The 27,215-nt window shown below is 32.4% G+C and overlaps 3 protein-coding genes across 6 annotated transcripts; 1 reads left to right on the top strand and 2 right to left on the bottom strand.

The window, feature by feature from the left end:
• Window positions 1-8,408: 8,408 nt before the first annotated feature.
• On the bottom strand, window positions 8,409-11,506 carry LOC143205861 (glycylpeptide N-tetradecanoyltransferase 1). Its single transcript, XM_076418885.1, has 8 exons — window positions 11,344-11,506; window positions 10,782-11,017; window positions 10,511-10,727; window positions 10,344-10,460; window positions 10,080-10,290; window positions 9,878-10,018; window positions 9,640-9,822; window positions 8,409-9,557 (listed from the first exon to the last, which is right to left on the bottom strand). The coding sequence occupies exons 1-8, from the start codon at window positions 11,442-11,444 to the stop codon at window positions 9,318-9,320; spliced, it is 1,446 nt and encodes a 481-aa protein (XP_076275000.1). The 5' UTR covers window positions 11,445-11,506; the 3' UTR covers window positions 8,409-9,317.
• A 32-nt stretch (window positions 11,507-11,538) lies between these two features.
• LOC143205860 (protein virilizer) lies at window positions 11,539-19,412 on the top strand. Of its 4 annotated transcripts, none has more exons than XM_076418882.1 (17): window positions 11,539-11,846; window positions 11,900-12,191; window positions 12,244-12,435; window positions 12,483-12,673; window positions 12,727-12,863; window positions 12,916-13,035; window positions 13,086-13,287; window positions 13,401-13,566; window positions 13,619-13,830; window positions 13,911-14,131; window positions 15,194-18,131; window positions 18,228-18,397; window positions 18,458-18,542; window positions 18,597-18,759; window positions 18,938-19,093; window positions 19,149-19,269; window positions 19,325-19,412. In XM_076418882.1, the coding sequence occupies exons 1-17, from the start codon at window positions 11,787-11,789 to the stop codon at window positions 19,365-19,367; spliced, it is 5,469 nt and encodes a 1,822-aa protein (XP_076274997.1). In that variant the 5' UTR covers window positions 11,539-11,786; the 3' UTR covers window positions 19,368-19,412. The 4 variants fall into 4 exon arrangements, with proteins under 4 accessions (XP_076274997.1, XP_076274998.1, XP_076274996.1 ...); XM_076418883.1 differs by having other exon boundaries at window positions 15,194-18,140; window positions 19,161-19,269; XM_076418881.1 differs by having other exon boundaries at window positions 15,194-18,140.
• On the bottom strand, window positions 19,297-20,344 carry LOC143205862 (uncharacterized). Its single transcript, XM_076418886.1, has 4 exons — window positions 20,179-20,344; window positions 20,042-20,131; window positions 19,825-19,979; window positions 19,297-19,771 (listed from the first exon to the last, which is right to left on the bottom strand). Exons 1-4 carry the CDS (start codon window positions 20,237-20,239, stop codon window positions 19,652-19,654), a joined length of 426 nt encoding a protein of 141 aa, XP_076275001.1. The 5' UTR covers window positions 20,240-20,344; the 3' UTR covers window positions 19,297-19,651.
• Window positions 20,345-27,215: the final 6,871 nt, after the last annotated feature.

Raw genomic sequence — 27,215 nt, 5'->3', positions numbered from 1 at the left:
TGATTTTTATCATTTGCTATTTTATATATTTGTAACAAAATATAAACTATACAGTTACTGTACTTTCAATATAAATAGTACTACCTTCAAGATTATTATCACATTGGACTACCATTTTGAATTATTCCCAAAATATTCTAAATTTACTGAGCTAAACTATACATTTTTAGGTTTTATTTATGTTCATTTATTCAAACATTTGTACGGTCTGTCACTTTGGACAATATTGAATTAAAGTAATAACAACTTTAAAATTATGTTAAGAATATTATTGCTCTTTGTAACATTTCTTTCATCTGAGGGTAAAAAATCTGTTCTTTGAAAAACTGCTTTTTGAATGTTTATTTTGAAAATCTCAGTATGTATCATACTAATTAAAATGTATTGATATTACCCAAAAATACATAGTGTTTATAGGAAATATTATCATTATGCTACAATTGAGCTTCTAATAATTAAATTTCAACGAAAATTTTTATTTTATTTTAACATCTTTATTAGATACGCTCAGTACAATTTTAATTTACAATTATTTACTTTTCCTATGTACTTGGATTAATTAACAAGCAAGACGACTGCGAGAAAATACATCAGTATGTATTCCTCAACTATAAAATTATAATTATTTATTAATTATTAACTTATAACTATAGTTTACACTAAATGTATACACTTTATATAAGTTCGTATGGTTTTGTTCAGTTCAATCTCCTGACATCCTGCGCGCTGTCCAGCAGTTGTATTGCTTCCACGTTAGTATGATTTAGTAATCTTCTTTCGTGTTTCAAGGCGAAATCTTGGATAACTTCGCAAATCCATTTGATTTCCAGGTCATCGTGCAGTTCTTCATTGGTTACATAGCGATAGGCATTGGTAATCAATCGAAGAACCTTGTTTTGACAGCGTTGTATGACTAGTTGATTTGAATTTTTAGTGCAACCCCATATTTGCACCCCATAGGTCCAAATTGGCTTTATAATTATATTATAGATCAACCTCTTTGATTTTAGTTCAAGTTGGGAGTATCTTCCGACTAACCAATATAGTCGTTTTATTTTGGTTCTAATATGTTTTGCTTTTTGTCTAACGTGATGCTTCCAATTTAATCTACCGTCAAGATGGATTCCAAGGTAATTAGCTGATTCTGCTTGAGCAATCGGGCATCCATTGAGTGATATAATTAAGTTTTTATTATTTCGCCTCAATGCAAAATTAACGTGGATAGATTTTGAGCTATTAAGTTGAATTTTCCAATCTTTCGTCCAGTTCTTTCGTTTCGTAGATTTCGTTGACTGCCACTTGTAATTTTTCTATTGCCCTAGGCAGAGATATATCTTTTGCCATAATAATTGTGTTGTCAGCAAAGGTTCCAAGAAGTGTTTCTTTTGTTCTTGGAATGTCAGCAGTGTAGAGCAGATACAGGAGAGGTCCTAAGACGTTACCTTGTGGAGCTCCAGCCGAGATATTTTTAAATGTCGAGAACGCCATTTCGTGCGATACTCTAAATTTTCTTCCGAATAAATATGACTCCAGCAATTGACAATAGTTACGCGGTAACAATTTGCTCATTTTACAGATTAATCCCAAATGCCAAACCCGATCAAAAGCTTGTGAGACATCCAGGAATATTGCAGGGTAGTATTTATTTTCGTCAAACGCTCTTTCAATAGCCGCAGTTACTATGTGCACTTGATCGATTGTTGAATGGTGATTTCGAAAACCAAACTGGAAATCTGGTATTGTTACCAAATGTTTAACACGTTTAAATATCAGTTTCTCAAATAGCTTTGATATTGCAGGTAGTAGCGAAATAGGCCTGTAAAATTCGACTTGTTCTGCAGGTTTGTCAGGTATTTTGAGCATAATTTGTGCAACTTTAAAGCATTCCGGGACATGCTTCAGTCTTAAACAGGCATTAAATATATATGTCAACATGATGATTGCTTTTCGTGGCAGTTCTTTCAATAATCCAGGTGAAATGTCATCTATACCAGGTGCCTTTTTAGGATTGAGGTTATCAATTTCAGTGCCAACTTCCAGTGGAGAAATTAGATTTAGATCTATATAGGGTTGAGAAACAGGAGATGTATCCATGGTAGATTCTATATCATTAGGTCGAAATATGTTAGCTAAGTATTGTGCGAACAATTCAGCTTTTTCATTGTCGAAGTCGAACCCATTCATTTCGATCATTTTTAATTGGCGGTACTCGAATAATTGGTCTTTTAAAACTTCGAGTTGATTTCCATAGCGAATAATCTTTGTCTGCTTGTGGGTTTAATTCATTTACAATACTTTTGAAAGCAATTCTGTTTATATTCTTTGATCTTTTGATTCGTCTGATTACTAATTCTATTAAAAGTAGTTTTGTGAGCAGCATTTCTGGTTCTGTGCCATACTCTTCTAGCTTTTCGCCTTTCTTTTATCATTTCTCTAATTTCGAGGGGGTAAAGTACTTCATATTTTGATTTCTCTCTTGCCATTGGGGTAGTATCTTTTGCAGCTGAATTTGTTCAGTTATATGTTTGGTTTGTTGCTCTAGATCATCTATAGTTTTAAGTCCTACTTTTAAACTTATTTGTTCCTGCAGTATTAATCTGAATTTGTCCCAGTCAGTATATTTGTTGGTAAAATTAGGCTTTTTTGCTTTTCTTAGGACTGTCGCTCCCAGTGTTAACAATACTGGAGTGTGATCAGATGTTAGATCGCACAAGCTTTCTGGGAAAGTCAAAAAAGACACATCTCCCACCTGAAATCTGAAGGGTCAGGTAACTTCGCAGTCCCGGACAGCAAAAAAGCCGATCTCTTGGCCGAATCGTTCGAAAAACAAATGGAATGCCTACCTTTTAAAAAGGGAAGTGGCGCCACTCGTAACAAAAAAGTCATCAGCGAGGCCCACAATCTAGGGAAAGTAGCGCCTTCAAACTATCTCCAAAACCATCTAGTTTCACCAAAGGTTCTACAAAAAATCATCAGTAATCTTAAACCCAAAAAGGCACTTAGATAGGATGAAATTTCAGTATTCCAACTCAAAAAGCTCCCACACAAGCAGCTCTCGGAATTAACCAACATCATAAATTCCATCGTGCGGCTGTAACACTTCCCAAAAATTTCGAAACATGCACACATAGTCGTGATTTCGAAAAAAGGGGCAGTTCCGTGCTAGCTCTCAAAGAGAACGGTCGTGACCGAGCCTGATTAGTTCAATGTCCAAGATTGATGAAAGAGCGATCCTTTTTGCACTCAACTGGTTCACTAAACAGAACCATATCATACAAGAGAAACAACTCGGGTTCAGAGCCAAACATTCATGTGCACATCAGACTACTAGATTGGCCGCAGAAATTCACTTCGCCATGAAGAAAAAGCACAAGCTCTGCGCGGTCTTATGAAGAAAAATGTTGAAACCGCCTAATACGCGGATGACACAGCTTTCTTCACCAGTTCTCATTCTGTACATGCCGCTCAGAGAAAACTTCAAATTCAATTAAATGCCACAGCCCGTGTATTATGAATGATGGATCTTCTACATTTGTATCGGCCTTGTCAGGCACTTTATCACACTTGGACCAGAGCCTATGCTCTTCCTCATTGGTTGGACAGGCCAGATGGACAACTATAGCTGATATGATCGTGTAAGCACCGAAAAGGCGCAATTACAGACAAGGCAATGGCGTCATGTACATCAGAGCCGACGTTGCCTCCTGACCATTATCCCAGCTTTCCTAATTCTAATGGACCATCTTCCGAAGACAGCCGAGATTTGCTCATAGAAGATTTAAGAAAACAGAATGAAGACCTGCGAAAGCAGATAGCCGAAGTGAAAATGTTCGCTCAAGCACAGACAGACGCCCTGAACAAGCAGACGGAAAAGAGCGAAAAGGCTTCCGAAGATCTTAAAGGAGAAAATCAATCAAGAATCGAAATTCTCACTGCTACAATTACAGACTTCATGAAGTATCAAAAAAAAGTAGCAGTAGCGATCCACAGGGGTCAACTGTGAGGCGGTTTCGGTTTAGTGTATTGGTAAGCCCAGAGGCAGTCCCACATAAACCGGTCCAACTTGTCACTCCAAGGCAAGTCTCCGCGACCAGGTATGCGTCATGCATTCCACCGCCTGGTTTTAGACCAGACCAAAAAAAAAAGAAAAAAGGAGCAGATTCTTCGCCTTCAGACTACAGGCCCATCAGCCTGCTTAGTTCAATGTTAAAGATTGATGAAAGAGCGATCCTTTTTGCACTCAACTGGTTCACTAAGCAGAACCATATCATACAGGAGGAACAACACGGGTTCAGAGCCAAACATTCATGTGCACATCAGGCTACTAGATTGGCCGCAGAAATTCACTTCGCCATGAAGAAAAAGCACAAGCTCTGCGCGGTCTTATGAAGAAAAATGTTGAAACCGCCCAATACGCGGATGACATAGCTTTCTTCACCAGTTCTCATTCTGTACATGCCGCTCAGAGAAAACTTCAAATTCGATTAAATGCCACAGTCCGTGTTTTATGAATGATGGATCTTCTACATTTGTATCGGCCTTGTCAGGCACTTTATCACACTTGGACCTGAGCCTGTGCTCTTCCTCATTGGTTGGACAGGCCAGATGGATAACTATAGCTGATATGCATGACAGCGATCACTTTCCCACTCTGGTTGAATTCACTGGTTGACTCATCTGGCATATCACGTACAGCGATTCGACTTAATATTAGAGGCATTGATTGGGAGCAATACAGGTCGCTGATTGAAACCACCCCAATCACTGAAAATACAGACACAGTTGTAAAAGAATTCACAGACTCCATTATCAATGCAGCTAGAAGAACTCCCATCAACGGCACAAAAATAAACAAATTACCTGTACCGTGGTGGAATAAAGACTGTGCTAGGGTGATAAAGGATAGGAAAAGGGTCATTAATAGATTCAAATTAAACTCAACGTCCGAACTTTTCCAAAATTATAAAAGATTAAAGGCAATTTCGAGAAGAACTATACGGCAAGCAAGATTAAGCTCTTGGAGAAAATTTACAAGTAGCCTTACCCCGCAAACCTCATCCCATACTATATGGAGGAAAATATGCATACTAAAAGGCACCCCAAAATCCAAAATACCAGTAATGGTTGATGGAAGTCGACGTATTGAAGACCCCTGTGAGATGACTGAGATGTTTACAGCGCACTATTATTCCATACTAAACAAACATAAGGAGAAAGAGATCAACAGTAATGATGGGACAAGCAAAAATGCACATGACTTTTTGAATACTTCATTCACAAATGAAGAGCTTAATAAGGCCATGAGCAGGGGTAGAAACACATCATCCGGACTAGACAATATTTGCTTCCCATTAATCAAAAATCTAACCCAATCGCAACACTACCATCTGCTTAATATCTACAATGAAGTTTGGATGAGGGGACATCTGCCTTTGTCGTGGAAACAGTCGCTATTAGTCCCTATATATAAGCCAGGTAAACCACGGCATTCAGTATCCAGCTACAGGCCTATCGCGTTAACCAGTCACCTATGTAAAGTACTTGAGCGCATGGTCTGCTATAGGCTAATATATATAATTGAAAAACAGAGACTACTAAATAATCGTCAGGAAGGCTTCATAAGAGGATACTCTATACTCGATCACTTGATCGGGTTTCAGGAGGACCTTTGTGAGGCCTTTAACGGCGGTTTTTCTTGATTTAGAAAAGGCCCTTGACTCCATCAATATTGATAGCATCCTGAAACAACTATCTAACTGGGAAATAGGGGGCGGAATGTTCCTTTTCATTGCCTCCTTCATGGCTAACAGAAACTTTGGGGTCAAGGTTAATGGAGTACTATCAACAACATATCATCAAACTAACGGTGTACCTGAGGGCTCATGTATTAGCCCATTACTATTCATTATTGCCATGAACTCCATTAACAAAGTCATCCCCACTTATATCAAAGCCCGAATCTATGCGGATGACGTGGTTATTTACCACAAACATACAGACCATAACTATAGCCAATCCCTATTACAGAATTGCCTACGTGGGCAGGACGTAATGGGTTGAAGTTCTCAGCAGAGAAATCCGTGAGTGTTCCTTTCTGTAGACGGAGGAGCTGCTCGCGAATAGCAACACTAATGATGGAGGTTAAGAACCTGATAAATAAGCCAGAACACATTTGTGAACAAGGAATTTTCCTTGGCTTGCTATTTGATCATAGGCTCAATTGGCTCCCACACAAATTATATCAAGGATAAATGTTTGGCAGACATAGGCTACTGAAGACCCTCCCCAATATTAATTGGGGAGCACATAGAACATCATTAAGCAATATATATCAGGCGCTGATCAGAAGCAAATTAGACTATGGAAGCCAGTGCTATATTACCGCACCCCCTTCATACGTGAAGAACGTGGATCCCGTCCAAAACGCCGCTATGAGAATCATACTGGGAGCATTACGCACTAGTACAGTTGAAATCTTACAGTGTGAAGCACAGATTTCATCACTCGAGTCACGGCGAGAGCTTGTGCTACTAAACTATGCAAGTTCCCTCAAATTCCGTCCAGAATTGAACCAGTTTCCTATCTTTTTCCCACCGAAAACAGACTGGATCAATATAAAGAAGAGGCACTTGAGCCCTTCATCAGTTTTCCAGAGGATATGCAATCGAATAATGATTGCGATCCCAGATGCGAACAGTAGAATCACTACAATACCACCATGGTAGTTCTCAAAAATACATACAGACCTCTCTATGAAGGCTCTGCATAAGGAAACAGCTAGTCCTTCTACAATAAAAAGACTTTTTAGAGAGATAATTAAAGAGAACTATCCGAACCATTTTGTCAGCTACACAGATGGTTCAAAACGAAAGAACTTTGTGGGTGCCACTTACACGTCTAGCCTACTTGAGAGTCACCTTTGGCTTCCATCTCTGAAAAATCACCTATCAGCGAATCGATAATAATAGTATCGGATTATATGAGTTCCCTAGAAAGCCTAAGATCGGTAGGGACAGCCCACCCTCTGGTCACATACATCAGAGAGCTACAAAGCTACAATATAGGGCTGTAAGAATAACATACCTTTAGGTCCTCTCTCATAAGGGAATATCCGGTAATGAAAGAGTCGACCACCTGGCAAGTAGGGAAGAGGAGTCAATCAGGTTAAACGATCTGTTTAGTAAAACGGATGCCAAAGTTTATATGAAGGACCTCAATAGGCAGTTGACCCAACTGGATTGGCACCTTCTCACAAAAAAACAACAAATTGAGGGAAATTAGGAGGATCTTCTATCAACCCATACATTATAATATCAGTAGACATAAGGCACGCATCCTCGCACGACTACAAATAGGGTACTGTAAATTAACTTATGAATATTTGTTGAAGGGACGGAGCCCACCCTTGTGTGATCTATGTCAGATTCAGCTTAGCGTCAGACAGATCCTTCTGGACTGTCAAAAGTATGATGATCTGAGGAGACAACTGAAGATGCCGAGAACATTGGAGCAATTGGCCAAACCTGAGCAGATAAACCTGCTGATTGATTGCCTAAAGACCGCAGACCTACTACAACATTTGTAACACTCATCTATTATTATTATATTATATATATTATAATATTATCATGTAATTTATATATTTTATAATACAGTATTATATATATATATATATATATATATATATATATATATATATATATATATATATATATAATTTATTTTTATCTAAAATCTAAAAAGGCTCTCTCCAAAGGCTACGGTGTCGCAAGTGCTTAACCCTCTCATCTGCAGAAAAAGTAAATTGTTCCCGATGACTAAAGTTTTGCTTTACAAGCTACTTATCAGACCCGTCATGTTATATGGATCTAAAACTTGGTATCGGTTTATCAGGCCGGAACTAGTGGAAAAGCTTCAGGTAATCCAAAATAAACTTTTCAGGCAAACTCTGAAAGCGCCATGGTTTCGCTCTCTTTTCTTTTCTCTACCCCCTTGTAACAGTATCATTTCAACAGCGCTACCAGTGTTTTCAGTTCTCGTGAAAATTCCTTCCGCAAAATCGTAGTGAGTGTTCGAACAAACAATCCGATCGACAGCCACATATTCCGACCGACCGACCCACTAAATGAACATTCCTATCTATCCTACCACCAGACATACGTAACCTCTATGAAATAGTTAACATGTGTTTCTGTTGCCATTTAAGTGCAACAATAACCATAGAGTAAAGTTTTTTCAATCAAAGAATAATACATTTGTTAAAATACTTCTAGAAATGAGGATACTAAGAATAAATATATGTATATCTATTAAATTGAACTTTGTGCTGTCTTTGGCCTCTCATTTATTAAGCATTTTAGAATAACGCTATTCAACGTCAATTAAGTAGGTACAGAGAAACGATGAGGTTAGCTTAGTCATATAATTAATATTATAGTATATATATATAATAGTTTTAAAATTAACATTTATTATTCACAAGATACACAACTGAACATGTTTAAATAATAAAGTTATTTTCCAATTCCACACAACAGTGCGCTTATAACAGACACTTTCTATTGTATAAGGTAGTTTGGTGTTTCTGCTTGAATATTTTATTCCCTAATACCTTTATGATCTATTTTATTCTATTACAAAACACAACGTCGATTTATTACACATAACATTTGATGCAAGAATTATACTGATGTTAAAACTATTTATACTATTGAAATGTATATCATAATTAACAAATATACATTTTTATACCCATCCCCAATATCAACGGAAATATTAGAAACAATTAAATAAACCATTTCACTTACTAAGAATAATATATTAAAGAATTTGCACTCTATATATTTTAGATTCGAAAAAAAGGTGTGGTCTTTGGGTTTTTGTTGAATATATATTATACTAGAGACATTAATTAAAACAAATATTAACTGTTATATAGTTAACTTTAAAATAAGGTCAATAAGGGAATAATCTGAAATTTAGCTTTATGTAATAAAGTTCCACAAAACTGTATAGAAATATATATAATATAAAGTAAGAGTAGTCATCAAATAATTTATTGTTTCATAATAAATTATTTCATGCTATAAAAAGATCTCGTGATATTGTAGTCATACTCAGTATTATGTTACAGCACCACATTTTATACACACATGTATGCATATAATGCAGGGGCAATTTATGACAAATATAAATACCTATAGTCAGTAAAGTACAGATTAGTATAATTCAACCAACTGTTTTTTTTCAGCTAAATTTCAGATTATTAATTTCAAAAATATTCTAATTTTGTTGATACAATTTTGATGTGCAAATGTCTACTGCAGGACAAGTCCAATTCTGTTACATCCCATAGATGGACACTTCCAATTATAAAGGTAATATTGAAGCTTCCCATCTCCTATTCCAAATTTCAATGATTCAAGAAATTCAGAGTTATCCATTAAGTCCAAAGCATTAAAAACATCAAAACCCAATCGCTTAGCAGATATAAGAGCATCTTGCATGAGATCAACCCAAGAAGTTGTTGTACTAACATTATAAAAACTATATGCGGCCTAAAATGAAAATACAATATATTAGTGTTAAATTAAAATAAAATATTATTAAAATTGGACACACACAATAGGCATTTCATACCTTCAAACTTTTATGCACTGGATGATGCATTACACTACTTGGCAGTGTATAGTAACTGACAAAATCTGTAATGTTTCCTCCATTTTCTACCACAAAACTATCAATAATATTTGGACGTGGTACAAACCAATGAATAAAGTCCTCTTTGGTGAAATATGGCGCTAAGTCAAATCGACTTAAATACTAAAAATTAAATCAATAAGATTAAACCTGTTTTTTTATTTATTGAAGATTATACCTCTATTAATAATTTATGTGCACCATCAATATCTCCTGGTCTCATTTTTCTAAAACCTGGGGTTTTTGCATGTTCAGGCAATTTGTAGAGTTTTAATGTTCTTTGCATTGTCATATTGCGAGATAAATGAGAAAATTTTACCTACAGAATATTAATTGATAAAAAATTAATTAAGCTGTCTCACATAAATACAAATACAAACCTCTATTAATTTCTTTGGATTTAATGATCGATGCCAATAGGTACATGTTGAAACTGGTTTTGGCAATACAATTCCTGCTGTATACACTGCTTGAAATAAACCAGTAAGATGTACACGTCTAGTTATTTCTCTAATCAGAACTGGAGCTACTCTTTTTGAACGTAATTTTTTATGAACGCAAAGGAAATTTATTTCCACCATTTTTTGACTCCTAAGCATAATAATATATAAATATAAATTAATATATTAGATTTATCTGCTTACTTCTTATATATATTTAAAGTTGCTGGAATTGCTGATATAAAACCAACTAAACGACCACTTTTAACTACTCTAACACCACAATGCCATTCTTTTTTCCATCCAGGTGGCTGAAGAGCCCTGGAATTATTATCTTTATTAAGAATACCTGTACATATACACATTATTACCATTTTAAAAATTCAGGTTGATAATCAAATCTGAACATGGAATCGTCATCTTCAACATAATTTTCATTTAATAAGGTGTACAGTTCTTTTAAAACTAAAGGTTCATCAAGTTTTAATGTATCCCAAGTAAATCCATCAGGTAACGAATAGGGTTCAGCCCTAATTTCATTAACTGATCTATCTGGCTCAATTGCTTCATTAACAGTAATCTTCTCATCTATACAGTAAAAAAAATTACACATAATACTAATTATATAGTTGATCAAAATACCCATTTTAGGAACTGGTTGTGTACTCCAAAATTGATAGGACTTTTTAAGGGCTTCCTCTGGAGTTTTTGCTGGTTTCTGAGATAATGTAAATACTTCCATTGCAGCTTTAAGATCTTTTATAGATATTGTATTTAATGGATTAGAGAAACCAAAAGACTCATCTGAATTTTGCTCATTATTCAAATTCTGATTATCTTCATTTTTTCCCTTTTTATTGCGATGTCTTTTTTTGGCACTAGGTAGAGTATGAAATAAACAATATTAAATAATGGCATACTTTAAATTAACTAGAAATAAATTAACATATCTTAAACTAATTCTACAAATGAGGTTAGAATAGTTGTGCAAAGTCATTTAAATAAAATGCTAAGTGTTTTAGTATGAATTATCCAGACTTGATTATTCTAAAATTACTCTTTATATAGACTTCTAATAAAATATCGATTAGGGTTAATTTAATTCGTTTTAAAAATGAAGGTTACACCTTTGATCTATTTTTTTCTATAATTATTTTTCATAGGCTACTAAGCTATCAGTTATAACGTGTTATATTTTCTTTACCTTTTGCTTTGAACATGATTAGGTAAATTGCCATCCAATTTACTGTTAATATCCGATTTTTCCGGTAAAGTTTTTTCTGCTTTCGCCGTTTTTTCAGACATTTTGAGACAGAAGAACAAGGTGACAAAAATGACACAAGGAAAACAATCCAATCCAACGTCGGTATTATAAAATACTGTTTTATCAGTAAAATCTGAAACTCAAAAGTGACACCTGGAGAATGACATGGAAACTAACATTTTTGGCATTCCATAGATCTATTTGTATAGCTATAGAAAAACTTATAGCCAAAAACAGAAATTAACCTAGAATTTTTGTATATATTCGTTGTTTATTACGTACCCTACGAACAAATAAAAGTTTTATTTAATAGTATATATTGATTGAATCATCATTCTGATTTCCAAATGTACAAGGATTATTGGTGTTAAATATCTTAGAGAATGACTGAAAATATTGTAGAACTTTTATTCTTTGATACTTTTGCCCATGATAATACTGAGGTAACATCTTGAAATATAGTTTTAAGTTAAATTTGTTATTACGAATGTTTTAGGAAATTAATTTAGACTTGGTACAATTTCCTAAACCAGTGTATGTTACTGAGGTTCGAATAATACCATTAGGTGCTAGAGTACAAGCTGATTTTCCCGGTGGAGTTAGATTAGGAGCTACAAATCCTAGTCAGTTTCAAATTGAATTTTTTGTTAATGATTTAGGTAAACCTGGGGCTAGCACATTTGAGACATTAGGAGCATTTGAATATGATCAAAATGGTAAAATTAATCTTGAATGTACTCCTGATGATTCAGTGAGAAAAATACCAACTGATGGATTAGTTTTAAAAGGTGCAAATTAAATACATTTTACAAGGTATGTTATGAAGAAATGTTTGTTTAGGGCTGTATACCACCATTACATTAGCTGTATATGGTACATTAACAAATAATATTGCTGAGCAGCTTGTTCAACCTGTAGTTAATCCAGCACTTCCAAATCCACCTAATACAATTGCTGATGCTCAACAGATAATATCTGGTTCTTCAGTTGATGCTGAATGGTCTCAAGATAATATTTCAACGCAACCATTAGGTATGTTTTAGTTTAAAAAATCTGTTTTATGTTTACCTTAATTTCAGAATATCCTAATCAAGCGGCAACAAACTATCAACAATATAATCAGCCAGAGTCATATCAACACCAAGAATTTTCTGAATACTATAACGATGTTCCCAAAGACCCTAGAAGTTATCATCACACTCCAGAGACTGAGTGGGACAAAGGAAGAAATAGAGACAGTGATAGAGAGAGAAACAGAGACATGTATCAAGTATATTATATGATAATCTTTTTAAATACTATTTTAACTCAATTTTCAACAAGGATAGGGATCATGAACGAAGGGATAGACGATACTCCCGTTCTGAAAGCAGAGATCGGGATAGGCCTATTAAGGACTATCATGAAGTTGCAAGAGAAAGAGATGGGTATGATCGAGAGCATGAAAGAACAGATTATAGGCAATTTGTTTTCTTTTTGCTGTTTATCAATTATTTATATTTAGTATTTTAGAACTGAGCGAGACCGAATAGATCATGAATGGCAAGAGTCTGAAAGAGACAGGGATAGAACACATGATAGAGAAAGGACAAGAGATAGAAGACATGATGACGGATACCGGAGATCTGAAAGGTTTGAAATATTTTAATTCTTATGATTTATAAAAATATCTACCGTTGAAGGTATCGGGATGATCGCGAAGAAAGGAAAAGGCCACGGACACCACCTATGCAAATGAGCCCAAAAAAACCACATTCTCCACCACATATTGAACAGAGTAAAGATATTTTATCTCCAAATGGGCATACAGATATTAATGTACGTGAAGAAGAGATAATAAAAAAGGATGAAAATGTTCAAGAGGAAATAGACAATTCAAAAGAGGCGAGCAATCATATATATCTGTGGACTTTTAACCCAATATGTTTATGATTCTTTAATATCTTCATATTGTATTTACTATGTGTAACATATTGTTTTTATACTTTTTTATGTAGGTTAAATCACCAATTAATGAAGAAATTACTCATATGGATGTAGAAGAATTTGAACCAATATTGAGTGATGAAGACATAGTTGATGATGGTGAGCACTACCAGGATTCAGATTATGATTATTCAGCATATACAAATAATGATGACATAATTAGGCTATTTATACCAGGTTTGATAAGTTTTATTAATTTTATACCAAACTAAAACTACTATTTATGCAGGAGTGACTGAGCTTAAAAAATATTCTAAATCTAAAAAATATGTTATCAGGGATAATTCAATTGAACTTGAAGAGGGTTTGAAAACTATTATAGGAATAGCAGATGATTATTTGAAATCTAGCATAACTAAATATGTTCTGGATAATTTTAATAAGCACAACACGGAAATCAAGGAAGAGTTTGTTCATTTGTGCGAAAAACTTATTTGTACAGTAAGTTTTAGAATTTTACTTTTTAGATTTTTTTAGCAATTAAAATATTAAGATAAATTATGTAATTTTTTTCATTATAGATTGGAGAACCACCAATATTTGTTGATATAATGAAAGTTCATAATGTTGTCAGATCTCTTATTACACCTAAAATGAGTGTCGAAGATCGAGAATTAGCCAATCAAACAAACTTTATTATCGAAACAATTACAGATTGGTTAAAAATATCTTTAAATTATGATATGGCCAATGCGCAAGATCAGCCTGCTTATAAAATTCGACATATCAAGTGTGGCGTCAGGTAAATTACAATTAATATATTTTAGATATTTATAAGATCTAAAATGTTAGGACTTTGAAATAGTAATCCATGTTATTGACATTTAAATATAAAACACTAATAACTTCAAAATAACTTTTGTTCAAGAATGCAGTCATCACTGAAAATAACAACTCTTTACCAATATTCTAATTGTAGTGGTTTATAAGAGGTAACAATTTGTATTACATAAACTTTCAATTTTGTTAGAAGCAGAATCTCTTCTGCCTTGGAACTTCGAGAGTCTGCCACATTTTTATAACAGTTAGTAAAGAGTTAATTTGTTGCTTACTAACCAAACATTCACAATTGTAAGGTGAATTGTTTTTTTGTTGTTAGGTTATTTAATGTAATACCTATTGGGATAATCTTTCATTTGTCATTCAAAGGTAAGTGCGCACTTTGCACGCATTGGACAGATCTTTTTTTTCCATCATTACAGATACAACCCAATGGCCTGCGTGCTTTTGACCTCATTATTAACTTTCCTTTAATATTTCCGACAAACTTTGATTCAAGCATTTTTTAAAGCAGAACGACGGATTATTAATTTGGTTATGTGGAATATCTGTTTCTCAACCAATATGTTGCTGTTAGTGCCGCAGGCCAATATTTTTCACTAAATTTATTGGCGATCGCTTTCTATGATTCGCATCTTTTCGCTCAAAGTCTCAAAGATGTTTTTCACATATTATCGCATCTAATTGATTTAATATGTTAAAATATATTACGAAAATACATTCTTGGACGAATTCTTCTGATTTTTCTTTCTGAATATTAATTTCGCCTCTTATTTCAAGTTTCATCCATAGCCACGAAAGAACTTTAGCCAATAGAGTGTAAATTTAATCATGAAACTTGGGTTCTTATGAAAATATCGTCAAATTTTTGGTTTTTCAAAAAGACATTTACAATACAAAATAAATAGGTAATTAGGAAAGCAACAAAATATGTTTTTGGATGTTTAATAATGCACGTACTTTTTCACGTGTCTAATGTAATGAGCAAATGAAAAAATTAATTACTAACGATTTAAATTTTTAGGTTGGCTGATTGGTTATGCCACAGCGAAGAATATATTCAGTATATATGGAATAAAAATTATAATCTTCATAGAGAACTTCTTGATCTTTATCGTCAAGAATTTATGGCTCTTTCTATAAAACTTATGATACTTAAAGCTCTTGACACATATCTCTTACATAAATTTGCTATTGAAAAATTTCTTATTAGTAATTCTGTAAGTAATTCAGTACAGAATGGATATACAGATACTGTGTTGCCAAATCAGAGTAATGGTTATAAAATAATTATTGAAGCTCTTGATAAAAATCCTCTAGTTCGTATAAAATTTGCTTTAAGCTCTATTTTAAAAAAACTCAATTTATATGAAGTTTTATTCAAAATATACAATATTCTTATTAAATTGAGAAATGTATCACATGATATATCAGCAGAAGAAATTAATTTGATTACTAAGTCTCTAAACCAGATTTTGAGTTATTGTAATAGTGGTCCTTTTACTATGTCTCAGCCTAAAAGATTTCTTCCTGTATCAGCGCAATTTGAAATTATGCGAGCAGATTCAAGGAATGTATTAGTTCATTATTTTGGTATGTTCAATCTTCTTCAATGCTTTTTATTATTACTAACTTATCCCAGCACTTTGAACTTACCTCCAATAAAAACGCCTATATTTGAAATCGTGTCAGCTCTTTTGGACAACACAGAAGGTTTGCAGTATCTATCTGAAAATAGTTCAACTGTCAATGTTTTATTAAAGTGTCTTCTTAGAACAGATGAAGAAATGCAATATAGCCTTAGTGATTGTATTGAAGTGAAATCTCATAATTTAGGTTTAAGAATTGCCTATAAACTGCAATGTTTATATCATATTGAGTGTTTACTAGATAGTGCCAAAAGTAATTCTTTTGATATTGATGCCTTTGATATAATTGATCAATTACATGGTCTATTTTGTTTAACTTTTTCACCAGTCGGTAAAATTTCCGTCAGTGAAATGCTAGGAATGAACGAAAATGCACGGTGTTTATTGCAATTCTTTGATAATGTTCCGAAATCAGAATCTTATTTGCAAAAACTCAAAAAGTCATCTGGAACTGGGTATGTTTTAGATTTACTATACTATACTATCGTTGTGGTTCCAAATATTAAATTTTTGGAAAAAAATACCAAAACCATAAATTATATTCTAAATCTTATTTATGATGATCAATATGCATTTAAGATTAATGAAATAAGGTTGCATTTAACCCCACTAGAACAGGCTGTTTCTTTGAATTATGATAATATTTCTACTTTTGTTGAAATTATGGAAAAACAAATGGAGAATGTAATTTCTCATCCTGGTCCATTGATTACAGCTTTAAGAATAGTTCAATATCTAGGAATTTCCAATTATCAAAATAAAGATATAATATTATTAGAAAATCCATTAACTAATTATGTTGAGTTGAAATATAAGCATGTTATTTTGCAATTATATTCATTAGATGGAACAATTGTACTCGTGAAAATTCTTCAAAAAATTTGTAATCATTATGAACAACCCGGATTACATAGTTCAATACTAGCATCTAATCATGGATTATTGCTTGTCAGTGTTATTTACCCTTGTATTGTTTTGTTAAAACAAATGTTGGCTTATGTTGTGCAGTGTAGAAATACTAATTTTAGAGATTTAACTACAATACCGGTTTTGCTTCAAACTTATAACTTTTTAAACAGTTATCCAATAACAGCAATAGGCGCTGAATTAGCAAATAAGAGCCAAATAGCCATAATTGATACTTTATTAGTATATACACAACCCCTTTCTGATGAAATACACGAAAAAGATAGTTTGAATAAAACATTGTGGTCTCAAATGTGTGGAGAAGTGATAAAATTTATTACTACAGCACCTTATACTTTTGTTTCCGGGTTGTTAATTTTATCAGAATTGTTACCCTTACCATTACCTATTCAAACTCGTGATGAATTGACGAAAAGTGAAATTACATGGGCCATTAATTTACGCAAACTTTGGTCGGCTCATTTATATCCCTACAACAATGCGATTCAAGAAATGGTTAACCGGATTTGTATATCGACACAACCGCAATTGCTTAATTTGCTTCGTCGAATATGTGTTCAGATATCCGATTTAGCAGCAAATTCGGCTTTAATAATTGCCAGAGGTATGTTGGATGCTGTATATAAAGCATTATTAACTAAAGATGATGGCCCTTGCACCAGCCATGTTGCTCGATTGCTTAATTTTCTTGCATGTTTAGTGACACATAATACTGTTAAATGTGCTGTATTACATTTAATGCACACGAATTCAAATGTAACAGGAAATCAAGAAAATAAGTATTCTTCTTTAATATTAGCTTTTTCAAATATTCTAAAAAGAAGTGATGTAACTTCAACCAGTCATATACAGGCCCAAGAGTGCATTCTTAGTATACTGCAAAGTTTCTGCGACGTCGAGATTACTTTAATGCAAAATCCCATCGAGGGTACATTAGCTATTAATTCGGAAACGTATTTAGCTAATGCTATGCCGATTAAAGAACATTTGCTTACATTCATTGATATGATATTAGATCATTTAACTTCAGACAATTCCTATGTCACTTATTTACCCATTGTACGAACTCTTCTGTTATTAACCGAACATAATTATGGATTTTACCATTTAAGAGAGCGTTTGTTAAAAAGAGAAAAGTTGTTTTTAACAGTCTTAAATAAATTGTCTCAAAATTTTTCAAAGACAAGTGCAGAGTGCTTGTCGACATTAAATACTTTGGTCGAATTTTTGAGAGTATGCTTAATTACTGAAGAAAATGATGCCACACTTCTGTATTCTTCGAGGACAATTAAACTCACAGTTCAAGAAGTGAAGAATTTAATGGGTTGGGAAGATGCTAGTGTGGACGGCGAAGGAAATAATCATCCTTTTTTGCAACTTGAGGAGGTACTTAAGGTATATTCCGTTTTATAAATTCAATCTTTCGAGTTATTGTTATTTAAATACTTCATGGTGAAGGATCAATTGAAATATTATTTTTAGAAAGAGACCGAAGAAAATACAAGTTTTGAAACTATACTAGAAGGATTATCTCTTTTTTTGAAACAATTACAAACTTTGGATCAAGAATCTGAAAACGAAATACCGCAGGAAGTTCTTTTACCTCCACCAGAATCACTTTTAACTCAATATGCGAGTAGAATTATATGCAGGTAAATTTTGTAGTTTTATTCAGATATGATTTTATTACAAACAATTTTATGTCAATATAGTTCTTCGGATGCGTGTGATGAACGATTGACGGACCGTTATTGGTTAACAATACCAGCTGATGAAGGAGAAGGTGAACTAGAAACAGTAAGTAATGCTATCTATTTTACTTCAGTTATATGAAATGAATACTTTTTGTAGGTTCCATGTGATCTCTTTGAAATATGCCGACAGCTTCCACCAGAATTTAATTTAATTAAAGAAGTAGAGAAATTGTGTCGAATTTCACGAACTGAAACCCCTAACACTGATGTCACTAATAAGCAAAATGAAGAACAACGAGCCAAAACGAGAAAGCCATTTAGTAAGTACATTCATATATTTCTGATTTTGTGAAAAACATTCATTTCATTTATTATTTAACTGTGTCTTGACATTCTTCCTCATAATATTCACACTCCTTATAATAACACATTCAAACACCTTTTTTACATAAGCGTTTTAACATCAATAATCTTGCAAGGACATGAATTTAATTTTAGTTACTCCGATGCGTCCTCGAGGGTTTCCTAGAACCACACCACAAAGGCCTGATTTATTTAGATCGCGTCCACCAAATACTTCTAGGCCTCCATCACTGCATGTTGATGATTTTGTTGCATTAGAAACATGTGGAGCTCAACCAACTGGACCAACAGGTATTAGAAAATAGATATTTTTCAAATATATGATGTATAACTATAACTAGGTTAGTTATTTTACTAGGTTACAATAAAATAAGTAGAGAGATATTAGCTTCTACACGTATGGCAAGAGGATCCAGAGGAAGAGCCTTTGTTACCTCTGAACGAAGCATGCAGTATAATAGGCAAATGTAGGTAGACCATTAAAAAACACAATATACTTATATTAATTTTTCTTTATTTTAGACCATGGTGGGGTGCCCCATTAACAAGAAACCCTTATTTTTAAATATATAATTTGGAAGTATTGAACATTAAAATTATAATCTATTAATATGTATCTTTTATTTTTCAAACATTATATATAGTGTAAATATAAGGAGTAAACCTATAAAAATTGATCCAAACAAACCAAAAAACAGAAGTATATTTGATGGTGGAGTAATTTGTTCAATAATTAGAGTGTTTTCAAGAGGTGATAAGGGCAAAATAAATAATAAAAAAAAGGTATATAACAATAAAACAATACTTAATGATAATTTTATGATGCCAACATGCTGGTCAGTCCACATATTAGCTAAAGTATTCCTTCTCAAATTTTTCAAAATCTTCATCTGTAAATACAGTTTTTGATTTTTTTCGTTTCTCTTCGGTTCTTTCTATAGGTCTTTTTGTCCTACCCCTCTCAATAATCTAAAGATGTTATTTTTGAAAACTTGCAGTTGAATGAAATTCAAGTAACTTACATTTTGAGTGTGTTTCTTGTCTAAAATAATAATGCTATTCCTCTTAATTAACTCCAATTTTCTCAAGTTTTCTTTTAAAATTTGACCTTTTGTTTTTAATTCTTTCTTAGCCTCTTGTACAGTTTGCTTTTTTTTAAAAGCTAGTCCTACTTTCTCTAATAAAATATAATACACCTAAATTAATTAACTTCTTCAATTAAAATGAGCATTTTATTACCTTTTTTTCCTTTCTTATATGACTTTCCAATAGTTTTATGATGTTGAGGTAACAACGCCAAAACATCTGATTTCTTCTTATTCTTGGAACCTAAATTATTTAATTCATATGATAAACTCAATGCTATAATAAGTTACCTTTTGTTTTGAAATCTGGATCGACAACTTCTAAAGCTTGTTTAACTAACGCAGCGCTCATGTTAAGATGCTTTATTTTTTAAAACCTATATATTTTAGAACCATAACCCACAAAACATTGAGAATCTCTATCTTTTGTGCCATAACCTATTAAATCAAATTACCTATCTCTAACCTAGCTTATTCAAATTTTCTATGTCCATAGTAGGAATGTCGAAATATATCGATGGATGAATATTTATTTTCAAAAAATATCGATAATTTTGTTTTATTATTTACGAAAAAAAAAATGACATATTCAAGAAATTTAAAAATGAAAAAAAATTCTTTTATTAATCAATAGCCGATATATTAATATATTTGTTTTCCAATTTTATTTAAAAATATATCGATTTGTTTAAAAAGAAGTATCAAAATATTTAATTCTACAATAAATTGATATTTTTTGAAAATCTATAATCTATTATACGATCTATGAATATTATTCTCCGCGGCCGACATCTCCAGGTCACTAGGGGTGTTGAACGCCAAGAAAAATAACGGTATATAAAAAATATTTCGATATAACCTTGGAATAAAACATGATTTTTTCGTTTTTACCATTAGATATATAATTTTTATCGTAACTGCTGCAAGAATGGCGCGATAAAACAAGCTATTACTTCGTAAAAAACTTACTGCAAAAACTCTTGTCAGTATATTTTCACATAATAATGTTCTAACAAAAGATAATTTCTTAGGAAAAGCTACAGAATCAATCGTAAAGAAAGAATATTTATAAACAGGTTGGTTATTTCTTTCTCAGCCTCGTTCATATTGGATTACAAGAACTTTAAATGTCACAGACTTTCCTGTCTAATTCGATAGAAGGAATCTTCTGCTGAAAGTCGTGGACTACAAATAGAAATTTACTATAGAGGTATATAAATGTTATAACAATACAATTTTTGCCATATTCTGAAATTAAATACGTGAGCTAAAAGTCCCGCTACTATTGACGCAATTTCCGCTGAATGGCAATAATGGAACGATTATTTTCAATAAATATTGTCACTATTTCTGCTCGTTCTTATGTCGTATATTTATACATAATACAATTTAGATGTCTTCACAACATAATGGTTAAAGCGAAACTGAGCTGAGAAAATGGTAGCGGAACTTTTGCCCCACCCTATATTATGGTATTATAATTCTTGGTCCTTTTGAGCAAGCAAATTTTGAACAAAAACAAAATTAAATATCAATATCTGTTCTGCTTATTCGCCAAAATGTTGGACCAGGACAAAAACAAATAATATTTTAAAACTTATGTAATCATATCTTATGATCAAATAACTTTTGTTTTATTAATGGTGCATATGTTTCTGAATTAATTGCTGACCTGACCTATTGACTGTCGGAACAAAGTGTAGTGTAGTGTCCAATACATGGTTCATTCTATTAGTATGTTAATCTATATTATTTGAAAACCACTTGAAACGAAGAAGTATATATTATTCATTTACCAATACAAATATATAATTAGAGAAACAAAAAACAATTGAACTTTGCCAGAAAAAACTACTACCAAGCCACAGATTTATTGAAAATTAGTCCATTCGGATTCTCCAAGTTGTGGCGGATATTTTAATGATGTTATGTTCCATATTTGATTAAATATATGAACATTTTAATATAATATAGGATAGTTGATATAATTGATATGATAGATATTATTAGGATGGTTGGTCCTTGTTGAATGTTATATTTTTGTTAATTTACAATCACAATTACGACGACAAATATAAAACACTTATCTGGCTACCAAACAGGATGCTTAATTATTAAATCGTTAAATAATATGTAAAAAAGAAGTGTTTTTTAAAGAAAGTTTATAAAATAGATTTTTATCTTTTGAATATAACACCACTTAAACATCGCTTAAGTGAGAGTCTTCATGACTTTTTTGCTAATGTAATATTGAATGAAATATAATATTACTTCATTTCTTGGTGTTAATGTATTATGTATTATGCAGAACATAACACATTTAGCATTACTAATGGAATTAAAAATAAATAACACAGAAATTAGGGTTTTATTTCTTAATATATTATGACTAAATGAGAGCCTTGTAAGTGTCTACAATCATATGATTTAACCTCATTTGATTTAACTAATCATATGGTTTTCATAACCGTCCAACAAGTGGTAAATATCATATTTCGTTAACCACTTAAAACAACTTTATATGCATATTCAGACCGAAATGCGACACAATTTCAATCAGTTAGCAAAATGGGCAAAAAAATTGGGAAAATACGGAACTTCCTAAAACAAGAAAAAGAAAAAGAAAAATGAATAATTCGCTTTTAAAAATTATAACATGAAAAACAAATGGACTAAATCTGTTGCTCTAGAAACTAGAACTATTTTGGCAACAAATCACATAGTGTTAGCTCTCATACTGAGACACATTAAAAAAAAATTACCTTAAAATACGGGATTATGATGCCTACTGGACACTACGCCCCAGCGGAATAGTCTTAATTTAAAAGAAAATATACAGCATTTCCAACAAGACGAGATTAAAAAGAAGAAATACTAACAGATCAATTGAAAAGTCACAGGCCTAATATATAGATGGCGCTAATGGAATTAAATCCATATGTATTTTAGTTTGTCCTAACCCTCAAAAGATGCGTGTATAAATTTGAAAGCTGTCGGATCATTACTTTGTAAATTATTGCATTTTGAGTGAAGCAACTTTTGTTATTGTGAAAAAATAGATAAAAAGGAATTTCGCCTGTTGATAAAATATCGCTTTTTGAAGGGAAAAAATACAGTTGATACAAAAATTTGGCTTGATGCTGAGTTTCCGGATACTGCCCCAGGAAAATCAACCATCAAGGATTGGTATGTTAAGTTTAGACGTGGTGAAATGAGCACCGAAGACATAAACAGACAAAAACATTAAAATAATCCTCAAAATGATTTCGAATGACCGTAAATTGAAACAGAATGAAATAGCAGATGCTATAAATATATCAACTGAACGCGTACATCATATCATTCACGAATATTTGGGTATGAGAAAGCTCTGTGCAAAGTGGGTGCCGCGCCTGCTCACTTTTGACTACAAACAACGAGGAGTTGATGATTCGGAGCATCATTTCACTCCGAAGTCCAATCGACAGTCATCCGAGTGGACTGCACTCTATGAACCCGCTCCAAAGCGTGGGAAAACGCAACAGTCGACTGGCAAATGGCGTCTGTATTTTGAAAAAAGAAGGACCATCAACAGCGACTATTACATAGCGTTATTGGACCGTTTGAAGGACGAAATCGTAGAGAAATGGCCGCATTAGAAGAAATAGAAAGTGCTGCTTCACAAAGACAATACACCGTGTCAAAAATCCACGGATTGGGCTTCGAGTTGCTTCCTCATCCCCCGTATTCTCCAAATCTGGCCCCCAGAGACCATTTCCTGTTCTCAGATATCAAAAGAATGCTTGCTGTGAAATAATTTTCGTCTATATACTGTCCATCAAAACACAAAATGAGAAAATAATTATTTTCAAAATTAGTTTCAAGGTTTATTACTGGAGGATGCTTTAATGTTAATCGGACTGTTTGGAATTCACAATTAATAACACCTGGAAAAGAAAATGAATTACCCATAGCAATTAATATACAATTTATAATTATGCTTCAAAGTGCGAACGCACCGATAACAATAAAGACTACTGAACCTACTCCAGTAAACTACTAGTACCAGTAGACTACTCCAGTATTGTTAACACCGAACGCGATAATATTGCAAAGAACAAAAAGGCCTAATCTTATTAATAAATTTACTAACTTGGACAAGTCTATACTAATAATATAGAAACAAATCAGTTTAAATGTAAGACTCAAAAGTACAAATGAACTTAAGAAACCCGAATTATAATCGAATACATTCGTTCAACTACAAAGTAAGTTTGAGGTAGCTTCAAAAGTCTTTATAAAGAGATAAATCGGAATATGAGGTAAATTAGCCCCTCGAAATTAAGGAATTGATGAAAGAGCGACGAAGAATGACGAAGAGCTAGAAGACTATATCATAGAACTAGAAATGCTGTAGACAAAACAATAATTAATAGAATTAATGATCAGACAAATCAAAAGATTAAAGAATATTAACAGAATTGCTTTGAAAAATATATAAGTGAATGAAACATGGAAGCAGATTAAGATTACTTAGATTACTAAGATTAAAAGACCAATTATTAGAGGGCAAGTGTCATTTCACTCTAATCGTGCCTATCGAAATTAATGAAATAGGTTCGATAAGACGACGAAATAGATCAATTATTCACATAACATTTAACTAATGTATTTCAACCAAATGATATACCAGAATTACTGATAATTTATAATAGATACAACTCCTGTTAGCCAGCTCGATATAGCTATAAATGTGATTTCTCTAGTGGAGTTAACACGGAAATGTAATAACCACAATCCAGAAGAGACCATTGGAACTGATGATATTTTTTCACTTAGGTTATTGAGGGAGATACGACAAAAAACATTCATAATGTTGACAAATATATTTAATGCTTGTTTGAAACTGAAACATGTTCCCGAATGTTTTAAGATTGATAAAATTTGACAAACCGACGGAACAAGTTGAATATTACGAGCTGCTGTTAAAATTTATGTAAATGCCAGATTTCCAGTTTGAATTTCAAAATCACTATTCAACAATCAACCAAGTACATAAAGTAACGCGGTCGTTAAGAAGACATTTTAATCAAATAATTCTTGTCCTGTCATATTTTTGAACGTCTCACAAACTTTTCACGAGATATGGGATTAGATTAATCCCATATCAAGTTGAGCAAATTGTTACAGCGGAACTATTGTCAACTAACGTAATAAGAAAAACCTTATTAAGTCACTCGAAGGATACGCGATTCCTCAAGCAGAATGAGATAATACCTCGGCATCCATCTTGATGGTAGTCTAAATTGGAAACATAATGTTAGATAACAACTGAATTTTAAGCAGATCATACTCAAAATTGTACTGGTTTGTAGAAGATACAACAAAATACAAAACAAAGAAAACCAGTCTCAAAAAAGAGATTGGTTTATTAGTCAATCATAAAGCCAATTTGGACCTATGGGTAGTAAATATGGGTTCTACTATTGATTAAAATTAACATCTTAAATAAAGTTACTAAATCACAGCAACGTGAAAGCCATACAGCCACTGTATAACACTCAGGAAATCAGAAGATTGAACCGAATCAAATCACACGAACTTCTATAATGTATAAGTGTTAAGTAGGCAAAAAATAGGCCTGATGAGATTATTATTATTACAAGGTATAATAAATTTATTACAGCTACAGTTACCTAACATTACTATTAAATTCAACGGTTTTGATGTTTCTCTAGATAAAATAATAGTTTTCTAGTTAGTATTATTGAGTTATTCAGGAAAACAAGAAGAAGACAATGAATTGTAAGGCTAATTAAATCAAACTTAATAAATCAAAGATGTTTCATACAGCTTAGTAAATGATGAATTAACTCTTCAGGCATTTACATGAAATGGGAAAATTCTAAAAGGAGCGAAAATGGCTGCCCCACAAATTGTAATTCAGAAGCTCTGAAAATCTGAAAGGCTATCGAAATACTGTTTGATGACTGTATCACCTTTTCCTTTGATGAAAATTGCTTAATATTTGTTATTTATGAGGAGAGTCACAAACTAGAGAGCTAAATCTTGCCAATAAGCTGAATGTTGAACCAATTTGTACATATATTCACTGATTTTAAAAATGGCTGTAAGGATTTTGATTGAAAGTTATTTTTTCTTTTCAATCAATTTAAAAATTCAATTTATGATCAACTATAAATTAAGCAATTTACGAATTCAAATTAAAAAGGTTAAATAACAAACTTATTTTATTTGTTTGCTAGTTTGGAGGTAATGCAAGAATATAATTCCTTTAGCATTTAAAGAAACTGACGCTAACATGTTTTGGCATTTATTTTGGATCAATAATTTAGTAGAATTATATGTTAAACTTAGTAATCTATTTGAATATGTAGAATTTAATGGACTCCCAATCTAGAATTTTAGTACCTAGAATCTAGTAATCCCATTGATAGTAAGGCACTAATTCAAAATATTTTTTTATTATAATTTTTTTTAATTATAGTTATTTTATTATAATTATTTTTATTATTATTATATTATAATTATTAGTATATAATAAAATGCTATTATATAAGCAGATATTTAAACCCGTATAAACCTACGGAATTCTATTAAGGCTTTTCTATGAAAAGCAAAATATCATATGTTTTGTTAATTTTCTCAGAACAAAGTCCTAAGAGTCATAATAACCCACTATATTCTAGAACTGATTATTTCCTACGTTAGGATCTATGGGCCCTCCTAGATATATAACTAGATTTAAAATATTGTAAATACAACTTGTAGGTTGCTCTCCACAAATAGAATATATGTTACCATAGCTACATTTTCTGATGGCATAGCGATACTTGTTATTGGGGACATTAGCAAAAAACCAACCTGTAAAGTGCAATACGCAAGTAATAACTGGACAAATAGTTGCACCAAGACATGGAGAATAAAGGTCTAGTAATAAAACAATATATATTGAGTTCACCTACAACCATGCAGTTCATATATCAATAAATACGAATAGTACTATTATCCCATACAATAACAACACTAAGTGCTTTGGGATGAATATTGATACAAAACTTTGTTGAAAGGGGTATATTAAAAAAAAAAGAATTTAAAATGGAATATAAAAAAATTATAGGTTATTGGCAAAGATAATCCGTAATAAATTATCCGTATCAATATCCAGTATCCAATATATTCGTAATACATTATCCGTATATAATAAGTCGCTGGATCTATAGCATTCAGTTATAGGGTGTTCCACAAGGAGTTATACCGACATAATACAAGTATTTCAGAATAAAGCCCAGATACTATAGGAACAATTACTTACACCGAGATATTCC

This window comes from Rhynchophorus ferrugineus, unplaced genomic scaffold (genome assembly GCF_030347505.1).
Source record: "Rhynchophorus ferrugineus isolate W39M unplaced genomic scaffold, kcgeb_rfMv2 rfM18, whole genome shotgun sequence".
Classification (NCBI taxonomy): Eukaryota; Metazoa; Arthropoda; class Insecta; order Coleoptera; family Curculionidae; genus Rhynchophorus; species Rhynchophorus ferrugineus.
Note: the sequence above shows the minus strand (reverse complement) of the source record. Positions and strands in the feature narration are given on the sequence as shown.